We start from the raw sequence: 12377 nt of genomic DNA, 5'->3' as shown, positions 1-12377 counted from the left end.
ATTTTGTAAGACAGTGGTCCCCGTTCATTCTTTTGCACGTGGATGTCCAGTTTTCCGGTTTACTGAAAACACCTCTGATTTCCTTTGTACAGTCTTGGTTCCTTTGTTGTAAATTAATTGACCACATAGATGTGGGCTGATTTCTAAGCTCTCTGTTCTGTTCCATTGATGTGTATGTCTGTTTTTATGCTAATACTATACTTTTTTGCTACTCTCTTGATTACGATAGCTTTGTAACAGTTGAAATCAGGAACTGTGATGCCTCCAGCTTTGTTCCTCTTTCTCAAGTGTGCTTTGACTGTTTGGACTTCGAGGTTCATAAACATGTTAGGATGGTTTGTTTTGTGGTGCCATTGGAGTTTTGACAGGGGTTTCTGTAGGTACCTCCTCTGACACTGTGGATGGCTTTGGGGAGTGTGGACGTTCTCATAACGTCAGTCCTCCCCATGCTGAGCGCGGCGCGTCTCCATCCGCCGGTGGCTCCATCCGCCGGTGGCTCCATCCGCCGGTGGCTCCATCCGCCGGTGGCTCCATCCGCCGGTGGCTCCATCCGCCGGTGGCTCCATCCGCCGGTGGCTCCACTCCATCCGCCGGTGGCTCCATCCGCCGGTGGCTCCATCCGCCGGTGGCTCCATCCGCCGGTGGCTCCTGTCTGGCGTCAGTGTCTTGCAGCTGTCAGTGTGCATGGCTTTCGCCTCCTTGCCTAAATCTGTCCCTAGGTGTTTTACTCTCTTTGATACAGTTGTAAACGTGCTGTTATCTTACTTTCTGATGTTCTTACTTGCTTTGTTTTTGGCTGTGCTGGGTGCTTGTTGCCGCCTGGGCTTTTCTCTAGTCGTGGCGAGCGGGCTCTGTGTCCAGTGGCCGAGTGTGGGCTTCTCGTTGCACCGGTTTCTCTTGCAGCAGAGCAGGCTCCGGGGCACTTGGGCCTCAGCGGCGGCGGCTCCTGGGCTCTAGAGCACAGGCTCAGGGGCTGTGGCACAGGCTGGTCCCTGCATGGCGCGCGGGGTCTTCCCGGCCCAGGGGCTGTGGCGCAGGCTGGTCCCTGCGTGGCGCGCGGGGTCTTCCCGGCTCAGGGGCTGTGGCGCAGGCTGGTCCCTGCGTGGCGCGCAGGGTCTCTCGGGTCACGGCTCGCACTTGTTTCCCTGTGTTGGCAGGTGGAGTCTGTACCGCTGAGCCACCGGGGAAGCCTCTAATTGTGTGTGTTGTTGTTGTTGTTTTAGTATAAAGAAACACAGCGAATTGTTGTATATCGATTTGTATCCTGCAACTTTTCTGAACTCATGTGATAGTTCTAGCAGTCTCTCCATGGAGTCTTAGTCTTCCACGTCTTATGTATTGTCATCTGCAAACAACAACAGTTTGACTTCTTCCTTTCTTGTTTGGGTACCATTTATTTATTTTTCTCGCCTGTTTGCACTGGCTAAGGGTGCCAATACTTTGTTGGAAAACAGTGGCAAGACTGGGCACCCTCGCCTCGTCCCTGGTCGTAGAGGACAAGCTCTCAGCCTTCGCTGTTGGCTATGACGTCAGCGGAGGCTCGTCACGGCCTTTGCTATGTTGGCGTGCACGCCCTCTGTACTCACTTTGTTGAGAGCTTTTATCATAAATGGATATTGAATCTTGTCAAATGCATTTTCTACACCTGTTGAGATGATCATGATTTTTATTCATTTGGTGTATCACATTGATTCTTTTGCTTCCCTGGTGGCTCAGTTGGTAAAGAATCTGCCTGCAGTGCAGGACACAGAGGAGACTCGTGTTCAATCCCTGGGTGAGGAAGATCCCCAGAGGATGAAATGGCTACCAACTCCAGTATTCTTGACTGGAAAACCCCATGGACACACGAGCCTGGTGGGCTACAGTCCATGGGGTCTCAAAGTCAGACGCGACTCAGCGACTGACCCACCGTTGATTGGTTTGGGAGTATTGAACCGTCTTTGCATCCCTTGTGAGAGCTGGACCATAAAGAAAGCTGAGCACTGAAGAACTGATGCTTTTGAACTGTGGTGTTGGAGAAGACTCTTGAGAGTCCCTTGGACTGCAAGGAGATCCAACCAGTCCATCCTAAAGGACATCAGTCCTGGATATTCATTGGAAGGACTGATGCTGAAGCTGAAACTTCAATGCTTTGGCCACCTGATGCGAAGAGCTGACTCACTGGAAAAGAGCCTGATGCTGGGAAAGGTTGAAGGCAGGAGGAGAAGGGGATGACAGAGGATGAGATGGTTGGATGGCATCACCTATGCAATGGACATGAGTTTTAGCAAGCTCTGGGAGTTGGTGATGGACAGGGAAGCCTGGCGTGTTGCAGTCCATGAGGTCACAAAAAGTCAGACACGGCTGAGTGACTGAACTGAACTTGCATCCCTAGAATAAATCTCAACTGATGATGGTATATGATCTTTCTAATGCATTGTTGAATTTAGTTTGATAACAGTTGTTGAGGATTTTGTATCAGGGATATTGGCCTGTGATTTCCTTTTTGTGTATCTTTGTACAGAAAACCAGGTATCCTTACGTGATTTTGGTATCAGGGTAATGCTTGCCTTGTACAGTGAGTTTCAAAGTGTTCCCTCCTGTTCTGGAGGAGTTTGAGAAGGACTGGTATTAGTTATTTTTTCAGTGTTTGGAAGAATTCACCAGTGAGGCTGTCTGTCTTGCACTTTGGGTTGTTGGGAGGTTTTTGATTATGAGCTCAGTATCCTCACTAGTTATTGGCCTGTTCAGATTTCCTGTTTCTTCATGATTCAGTCTTGGCAGGCTGCATGTTTCTAGGAAATAATCAGTTTCTTCCAAGTCGTCCAATTTCTTGATTTCTAGTCTCATGTCACTGTGGTTAGAAAAGACGCTGGACGCGATCTCAGCCTTCTCAGATTGGCCTTGTTTTCTGGCCTAACGTGCGGCTGACCCTGGGGAATGCCCGTGTGCACCGGGAGGACGTGCTCCGTGTGGCTTCTGGACGGAACTTCCTACGTGTGTCCACAGCCTCAGGTGTTGGCCAAAGCCGGAGTTTCCTGACTGGTTTTCTGTCTGGATAATCTAACCACTGGTGAACATGGGGTTTAACGTCCCCCCTCTTACTGTGTTGCTGCCTTTTTTGCCCTTTATGTCTGTTAACATTTGCTTTACATTTTTGGGTGTTGCTACGTTGGGTACCTCAGTTCAGTTCGGTTGCTCAGTCGTGTCCGACTCTGTGCGACCCCATGGACTGCAGCACGCCAGGCCTCCCTGCCCATCACCAGCTCCCAGAGCTTGCTCAGACTCATGTCCATCGAGTCGGTGATGCCATCCAGCCATCTCCTTTGGGGGCCTAAATATTTGTAAATATTTGCATCGTCTTGTTGGGTTGACCTCTTTATGTGACGCCCTTCTTTGTCTCTTACTGCAGTGTTTGTCTCAAAGTCTTTTTTTCCTGAGTATTTTTTCCTAAGCACTTTCTTTAGATTTCCATCTCCTTCCCTCTTAAGGTCAAATCATACTCCATTGTACGGGTGGACATTTGCTTGTGCGTTCTTCTCTTGATGGACACTTAGGCTGTTCCCGCGTTCCGGCTGTTGTGGACAAAGCTGTGGTCAACGTGGGTGAGCAGACGTCTCGGGAGTCTGCTTTCGGTTCTTCTGGATTCACTCAGAAGTGGCCTTGCTGGGTCACGTGGTTCGTTCTTCTCTCCCTCTTTTGAGTAATCTCGTGCCGCTTTCCAGAGTGGCTGTGCCGCTTTCTGTGCCCACCAGCCGCGCACGTGGGTTTGAGTCTCTCCCCGTCCCCGCCGTCTCTCGTTTTGGTTTGGGGGCAGCAGTCACCCTCCTGGGTGTGAGGTGCTGTCTCACTGTGGTCCTGATTTGCATGTTCTTAATCATGCATCATGCTGAGGATCTTTTCATGTGCTGCCTGGCCATTTATATATCTTCTTTGGAGAAATGTCTTTTTAAATCCTTTGCCCACTTAGAAATTGGATTGTTGTTTTTTCGTTGTTGTTGAGTTTGGGGAGTTCTCTATATATTCTGGACATTAATCCCTTATCAGATATATTATTTGCAAATATTTTCTGTGTTTCTGTGGTTTGGGTTTTTACTTGGTAGATAGTATATTTTGATGCACAAAATTTAAAATATTTTCGTGAGGGAATTCCATGGCAGGCCAGTGGTTAGGACTGAGCGCTCTCACTGCTGAGGCCAGGGTCCAGGCCCTAGTCAGGGAACTAGGATTCCACAAAGCCGTATGGATGACCAGAAAAAAGCTTTTCTAATTTTCATGAAATCCAGTTTGCTTATTTTTTTCTTTTCTTGCGTTTGTCCTTCGGTGTCATATCCAAGAAAGCATTTTCAAACCCAGTGTCATGAAGGTGGCCTCCCGTGTTTTCTTCTCAGAGCTTTGTTATTCCGGCCTCACATTTAGGTCCCTGATGGGTTTTGAGTTGATTTTCGCGTGTGGTGTGCGTCAGGGTCCGGGTCTAATCTGCACGGGATAGCCGACGTTCCAGCACTGTTTCTTGGACAGACAGTTTTTCCCATTGATCTTGGCACCTTTGTCAAAAAATGATTTGACCGTATATGTGAGGGCTTATTTCTGGGCTCTCTATTCTGTTGGTCTCTGCCTATTTTTATGCCAATATGTTTTGATTATGATTTGATTACTGTAGCTTTGGAGGTCCCTTCAGATTGCATATGAATTTTAGGATGGGTTTTTCTGTTTCTGCAAAAAAAATATTTTTGGAATTTTGATAAATATCGCATTGACTTTTTAGATCGTTTTGGGTAATGTTGGCATTTTAACAACATGAAGTTTCCAATCCACGGACATATGATGTGTTTCCTTTTATTTCTTCTTTAAATTCTTTCAGGACTGTTACGTCGTACAAGTCTTTCTCCTCCTTGGTTAAGAAAATTCTTAAGTACTTGATTCTTTTTGATGCAAATGTAAATGGCATTACTTTTGTAGTTCCCTTTTAAAGTTGTTATATGTGTGTATATAGCGTGTGTGTGTATATGTACAAATGTGTGTGTACATTCAGTTGATTTCTTGCGTGTGAACTTTGAATCCTTTGCTTAACTCATTTCCTAGTCTTTGTGGCTTTTCAGTGGGGTCTGTCTATCTCCCTTTGTATAAGGCCACTCCGTTGGCGAATGAGGTGGCTCCACTTTCACTTCTTCCTTTCCAGCTTGGATGACTCTCACTTCTTTTTCTTGCCTGATGCCTCTGGCCTGAGCTCCCAGCGCTCTGCTGAGCATGCTGCTGCAGTTCCCACTCTGGTTTCTTTGTGCGTCTCGTGTGTTTTGTGGAACACCAGCCCTTTGAATCTAATAACATGGAGACTCTGGGGTGGGTAGCCACTGCTGTGCTCAGAGCTGAAGCTGAGTGGAGCCGATGCCATTGATGTGCAGACCGCTCCTTGAAGCTGTGAGGCTTCCGCAGGCTCTGGAGTGCAGGACCAGTTCTGTCGTCCGAATCTGCCAGCACCATGGTTCTCCAGGTGGAGAGACTCCGGGTGCTCCCTGCCCCACCAGCTTCCTAGAATCTTGTCCAGGATGGGCCCTCCACGACGGCTGTCCAGGACAGCGTGTAGGCCTGGAGGTGGCCAGCAGGGTGCCAGCCTCGCCTGGCCCACGGCAGCCCCACCCAGAGCCAGGGGCTGGCTGCGGCTGACCTTGGATCCGCCCCACAGCTGGCGCTGCCCTGCCCGTGTGTGAGTGTTGGGGTGCCTTGCCCTGCGCCTCGCTTGAGCTCTGCGCTCTCATGGGGGTGGTAGGTGGGCAGGTGGCCCTGTGCAGAGGCCAGATCGGCCGCGGGTGCGGCGGCCCCTCCTTCCTGGAGGTCAGGGAAGATGCCGGCCACTGGGATGTGGAGGATGAGCTTTCGGACTGTTGGAGGCCATGTCGAGGCTGCTGCCGGGAGCGGGCGGCGGCTCTGGGGACAGCGGGGGAGCTTGGGGTCACCTCAGCTAAGGGCCGGCCTGGGGTGGGTTCAGTGGGAAGCGGCCTGAGCCGTGTTGGGGGGCCCGGGGGAGGGGAGCTGGAGGACACTGTGAGCCCTGGGCATGCCTCATGGGGACCCAGCCAGCAGAGCATTCGAGGGGCCACGGGGAAGGGGGCCCCTCTGTTATGGAGGGGCAACTCGGGGTCACCAGTTGGTGGGGCCCGGGACGGTGGGAGCTGCCCTGTGGAGGGAGCAGGGCCCCCCCCGCTGTGACCAGGATCCCCAGAGGAGGCAGCGGTGGAGGCACTTCAGTCGTGGAGGGGCAGCTCTGATGGAGGGCCAGATGCCCCCGCCTGTGTGCGGCCCCAGGATAACCAGCGTGCCTTTTGGGGCTGGGCTTTCCCTGCCCGTGGGCCCCCTGGCACAGGCCTTGGTGAGAGTGGGCGGCATTGGGCAATGGGGGGCCGTGGAGCCTTGGCCAGGCGGTGGTCAGCACAGGGCCCCCAGGTGGGGGTGAGCGGCCTCAGTGACGGGAGCGTGTGGGTGCAGCTGGGCCTGGGGCGCTCACTGGGGGAGGCTGTTGCTGCGGTGTGACCTGCGGACAGGTGGTACCGTGGCTGCCAGGGTCCCCTGGTCACGGGGGCGCAGCTCCTCTGGAAGCAGGAACCCGCCGGGCCCCGCGAGCCTCGCTTGTTGCCGGGGGAAGCGGAGAGGCCGTGTGTCCAGCGCCAGCACGTGGTCTCGGAGGTGCCCGCGGTACAGGAGGGCCTCCGCGGGGCGGGGTGGCAGGCGCGGAGGGTCCCGGCCGGGAAGCTGGTGGAGGCAGGCCACTGCGGAGTGAGTGGTGGGGAGGGGCCGTCAAAGCCTGGAGACGCTGGGAAGCCTGAGGAGCTGGGTGTGCCGGCAGCTCGGGTGTGGGCAGAAGGGCCGGGAGGGGCTGCGGGAAGAGAGGGAGCCGTCCGTGCGCTGGGGATGCGGGTGGCGAGCGGGCGCTGGGCGTGCTGGCAGCAGACTGGACTGGAGACGCCCAGCACTCATGGAGGTTCTGGAGCAGAGAGGGCAGGGCGGGGCGGCAGAACGGCCGAAGCTGCTTCCCTGTTCGCTCTCCTTCACCTTTGCTGCGGCGACACTCAGGTGAGGCAGAGCTGACCATGGAAAGAGAATTCACGGCCTTTAGAACGTTCCCTGGTTGCGTGACCACCGCCTGCGTTGAGCTCAGATCTTAGAGCCAAGAGGCCAGATGAGAAGCTGGAGGGCCCCTGGTGGGGTGTGCGTAGCCTGCGGGGGACTGTGGGCAGGGGACCCGCGGCGGTGCCTGGTCCAGGAGGGCTGGGCTCGGCGCCAGGGAGGCCAGGGTCTCAGAGGGCACGTGGAGGTGCTTCTGGGAGGCGAGGAGGCCCTCGGGCTCGAGAGGGGCTCTGACCACTGGGTCTGGCCACTGCTGGGAGCGATCCGAGAGAGAAGGCAGTGGGGCCCGGCGGGGAGGCCATGCCAGGCCCGGGCGCTTGCCTCTCCGGGGACTGGGAGGGAGGAGAGAACGTGTGGCCACAGACAGGCACTGAGTGCCTGCTGTGTGCAGCGCCATCTTTAGTGATGGAGCACCACCCCCCAGAGCTCGGGCTCCAGCGGGAGGTGAGGGTGGACACCCCAGTGGTGCTGGATGCGTGGGGGGCAGCTCAGCAGGGGGCGCCTGCGATGGGCGTGGGCACTGGGCCCCGAGGCCAGCGCCCATCCCCCGCCTTGGTGCCCCTTGGGCCTCTGCCCAGAGCTCAGCCCTCCCCGCTGCAGCCCGCAGCCTTGCCGGGCCCCCCAGTGGGCTCAGCAAGGGGCACACCTGCTCCTCCCGCCTCAGCCCCAGGACATGTCTCACCTGCCCTGGAAGAGCCAGGAAGCTGAGTCACGCGGAGTGTCCTAGGAGAAGGCAGGGCAGGTGAGGCAGCTGGGGGGCAGGAGAGGCGGGTGCAGAGCTGGCGGCCTGGGGCAGAGTCTGCCTGGCCCACGGGTCTGGTCACCCTCATGCAGGAGCCCGGAGAAGTGTGGGGCAGCCCTGACCCCTCTGCCACGGGGCCCTGCGCTCCGCCAACGCTGGCTGTGCCCTTGGCCAGAGCTGCTGACCCACGGCCTCTGCTGGGGACAGAGGTCCTGGCGGCTGAGTCCAGGCCGTTGGGAAGGGGGTCCCCACGTTCTGGGTGCACAGAGGGGCAGGGCCGGGGCGTGCCCCCCAGAGTAAAGCCGGGCCCAGCGTGGGGCCCTCTCCCGCCCCGCGCCCTCCGCCCTGGGGCCCTGGGCTCAGGGTGAGGCTCTTGCAGACGCGCACACCCTAGCTCCCGCGCCTCTCCTGGTGCTGGCGTAGGGACGCCTGACTGGCTGTCCTGCTCCGTGCCCTCCACCTGGGGCCCTGGGGGCACAAATGGCCCCCGGGAGCCAAAGGTCTCCCCTCCCCCAACCGCCCCTGCCCCCCGCCTGGGGCTTTTGGCCGCAGGGTGGGCATCGAGCCCCCCCAGGAGACTGTGCTGAGAAGCTGCTTCCAGGAGGAGGGAAGGGCAGGGCGAGTGACTTGCTGATCTGCTGAAGCACAGACGCCCAGACGGACCGGAAGTGGTCATCAGTTATCCCCAGAGGGGCTGCAGGGTGCCGGCTCCCCTGAATAGCCTCACACCCGTCAGCCCCACTTCCTGTTCTTGTGGCTTTGGAGGGCTGGGGCAGTCACTCTTCTGACCCCTGAGGCCTTAGACTGCTGTTCAGTCACCCCCAGAATGCTCCCCCCAGGTCTGAACCCTTCTTTAAATCACTTGATTGGAGCACCTTCCCGGGCCCTCCAGGGACGCCCTGCTGCTGCCTGGAGGATTTGAAGCCTTTTGCAGGGCAGAGGGCAGACAGGCATGCACCCGGCCAGCGGCTGACTTGAGTGCCCGTGCTGCGGGCCCCAGGGCAGGGGTGGCCGGTGCCTCTTCGCCCAGAAGTGGGGGCACACGGAGGGGCACTCCCGCAGGCAGACTGTGTGCTCCACAGGCTGCATTGTGGAGGCTGCCGGCCGAGACGCCCCTGCCTCCAACTTACTCGAAACCATCTCCCTGCCCCGGTGCTGCCCAGGCAGGAGGAGGCAGGAGCCGTCTGCTCCCGAGATGAGGACAGGCTTCCTCGCAGCCTGGCCGCTGGGCAGGGGCCCCTGTGGACGCCAGCTAGTGTAGCCTCCCGGCACCCGCCCGCTCTGAAGCAGGAAGGTGTTTCTGGGAGACCTGGGCCAGCTGCCCACTGCTGTGTGACCTCAGGCCCTGCTTACAGCTCCCTGGGCTTTGTTCCCTCGTCCTCTGTAGCTGGTTTGACCGCGGGGCTGCAGCCTGGCAACGTGGCCAGTCGTGGCCAGTGAGGGTGAGGAGGCTGCGGACCCCAGGATCCCAGCGACTGGCTCTGCATCCCGAGCGGGTGTGAGAGTCTGGGGGAGGCTGGAACGCGCCTGCGGGTGCTCCTCCAGGCCCGGCCACTGGATGCCCATCCGGGAGGACGCAGGAGCCGCCGGCCCTTCAGGCCCGACCTTCCTGCTTCTCTGCTGGGACGGGGCTGGGGCTGTCGACGCACAAGCAACACCTTTCTTGGGTGTGATAGTCAGAGGGTAAAGGGAGCCCTTTTGCGTGTGGAAGAAGTGGCCACCGTCACCCCGAAAGGCTCTGGGGCGGGTGTGATGGAGCTGCAGGGCCGTGAGTTCTGCTGGGCCGGGTCCCAGAGGGAGGCCAGGGCGGGTGCCCAGGAGGGAGCTGTGGCCCTCGCCCTGCCCTGTGCCCAGGCCCCCACCTCGTCCCCGTCCCGGTGCACGAGGGTTCCTTCTCAGAGGACGTGGGCTCCCCACGAGGGCCCCGGTGCGCCTCGCCCGCGGGCCTGCTGGCCTCCATCACAGCTTCCTCATTTCCTGCAGGGGCCGTGCTTTGGCACAGAGGGCGTGCTCCTGGAAGGGTGGGGGGCACGGTGGCCGTGCAGGGTGGGCCGGGCGCTGGGTGCAGCCTGCTCAGGGCCCTGGGCAGGCGCTTTCCTGGGTCCTTGGCGGCAGCTGGGTGACGCTCGCGGGGAGCGCTTCTGCAGATAGGTGTTCTCTGAGGTCCCACAAGCCTATGGAGAGCAGTCACCGGCAGGGCCCTGCTGTCCAGGAGCCTCGGCTCTGCAGGGTGTCTGGGGCTCCCTGACACGCAGTGCCCCTCCCACTGCTCCCGGGAGGCTCAGAGCCAGGAGCCGGGCGTTCTGCTCCCTCCCCAAGCCCGCCATGTCTGGTCCCGGGGTCCCCATGCACCGAGGGGCCCAGGACCTCGGAAGCCTGGTCCTGTCCGTGGGCAGGCTCTTGCCGCCAGAGCACCTTCCCAGGTCATGGTGGGGGCCGTGGGGTGGGACGTGTCCCTGACGCCCCCTCTCAGTGCCCGTTGGGGACCAGCGGGTGGTCACAGAGGCCTGGGGGGCACAGCTGAGTGGGGCCTGGTGGCCCAGGGGCCATGCCCGGGGCGCCACCCTCCGGCTGGAGAAGCCCCTGGGGTTCCACCCAGAGAACTGACGTGATGTCTGTGGGCCCTGCAGTCAGAGGTGCAGCCGGGGGATGTGGGCAGCGGCCAGGAAGCTGGGGGTGGACAGCGGGTGTGGGGAGGATGGGGCCCTGCTCACAGCCCTTCCGAGCTGGCTGAGGCCTCGGGTCCAGGCCGCCCCCGCGCCGGCTCTGCTTGGGACCCGCCGATGTGCAGGGGGAGGCCAGGGCGGGGCTCCTGGTGGCCTCAGAGAGCCAGACCCTGTCCTTGGGCCGGGCACTCCCCCCGCCAGCCTGTCCCCAGCTGCAGCAGGAGGCTCTTCCCACAGCCACTGCCCTGTCAGTGGCCAGAGGCCCTTATTAGGGGTCAGGGTTTGGCTGTACCCCAGCCCGCCAGCCCCCAGTGGAGAGTCTGCAGAGGCCAGGTTGAGGTCCCTCGTGGAGACACAGCAGTCTTCCTCCTAAAGCTTGTCTGTTCCGTGTGCCACCTGCGCTGAGAGTCTGGGGCGGAGCCCCGGCTCCCGGCTTCCAGTCTCTCCCCTGAGGCCCTCAGGGGAGCTAGCGTGACGGGGGGTTCCTGGGACGACGGGGGGCTGGTCCTTTGTGGGGGTGGCCGGGACCCCTGCTTGGGGCCCTCAGACCCCGTGAACTTGGTGTCCCATCCTCCTCCCATCGCTCCAGTGAGGAAATGAAGCCCAAGAAGGAGGGTGGGCGTGCAGGCCTGTGGGCCGTGGTCCAGCGCCCAGTCTCGGGGAGACACCCCTGACGTCTGGCCTTGTCTTGCAGATCCTGACTGGGCCTCATACACCCTGGGGGTGTTCATCTGTCTGAGCTGCTCTGGGATTCACCGGAACATCCCCCATGTCAGCAAGGTCAAGTCTGTGCGCCTGGACACCTGGGAGGATGTGCAAGTGGAGGTAAGGCCGGCCGGGTGCCGGGGGTGGGGGTGCCCGTTGCCACGGCGGCCTCAGACCCAGCCAGGTGCTGAGGGGGGCCTGCCCGCTGCCATGGTGGCCTCAGACCCAGCTGGGTGCCGGGGGGGGCCTGCCCGCTGCCACGGCGGCCTCAGACCCAGCTGGGTGCCAGGGGGGCCTGCCCACTGCCATGGCGGGCCTGCCTACTGTCACGGCGGCCTCAGACCCAGCCGGCTGCCTGGGGGACCTGCCCGCAGCCACGGCGCCCTCAGACCCAGCCCGCAGCCTGGCCCGGGCAGGCCCCTACCTGCCTGGTGCCCTGGGAACCCACATAGGCCCTTGTTGTCAGGGTTTCATGGGTAACTTACACAGAGTTGCAGAAGGTGACAGAAGTCAAGCCCTTCACCTGCTGTCCACCCACAGAGTCCCGGGCCCACCCCGGCCTCCGTGCCAACTCAGAGTCCGCAGGTACCCTAGCCAGGCCGCCCGGTGCACACGGACACACCGCATGGCTGGCAGCACCCCCACCCCAGGGCCAGACCGGAGGGTGAGGCCGCACTGACACAAGCCCGCAGCACGTGCACCTCGTGAGGAGGGAGGGGCAGGGAGGCCCCAGAGAGGCTGGGCCGCACGGGGCTGGGGGTGAGGAGCGAGCAGGGTCCGGGATGAGGGGCTCCAGCCCCTTCTGCTCTCTGCTCCTCCGCTCCCGTCGCGACCTCGAGGGGCCGGCAGGGCTGGGCCTGCAGGGCGCTGGACCCCCGCCCCGAGTCCTGGGCCAGCCCGGCCCGGGAGGCCCAGGGTGCGGAGAGCCGGGCCCAGGGCCCTGGTCTGTGCGTCTCATTTCATGGTTTTCCCTGAACTTTATTTCTCTATAGCACATGCTTTAAAGAAGCTTTACTGAAACACGACTCGCACGCCGCACAGCTGCTCTTTTAAGTGCACTTCAGCCGAGCTGTCCCGTCGTCAGCTCTAGAGCTTTCCCATCACTTCAGGTGGAACCCGGCCCTCCGCTCCACCCCTGTCCCGGGCCTGAGCCCCCGCCC

At 59.8% G+C, this 12377-nt stretch overlaps 1 protein-coding gene across 3 annotated transcripts in view; it reads left to right on the top strand.

Moving 5' to 3' along the window:
• ADAP1 (ArfGAP with dual PH domains 1) overlaps nt 1-12377 on the top strand; it is a 35153-nt gene that overhangs the window by 5164 nt on the left and 17612 nt on the right. For all 3 annotated transcript variants that reach the window (XM_027526672.1, XM_027526675.1, XM_027526674.1), the window contains exon 2: nt 11207-11337. In XM_027526672.1, the coding sequence (XP_027382473.1) occupies nt 11207-11337 (131 nt within the window). The remainder of the gene's footprint in view (nt 1-11206; nt 11338-12377) is intronic.

The sequence above is a fragment of the Bos indicus x Bos taurus genome, chromosome 25 (genome assembly GCF_003369695.1).
Source record: "Bos indicus x Bos taurus breed Angus x Brahman F1 hybrid chromosome 25, Bos_hybrid_MaternalHap_v2.0, whole genome shotgun sequence".
NCBI classification, from domain to species: domain Eukaryota; kingdom Metazoa; phylum Chordata; class Mammalia; order Artiodactyla; family Bovidae; genus Bos; species Bos indicus x Bos taurus.
Note: the sequence above shows the minus strand (reverse complement) of the source record. Positions and strands in the feature narration are given on the sequence as shown.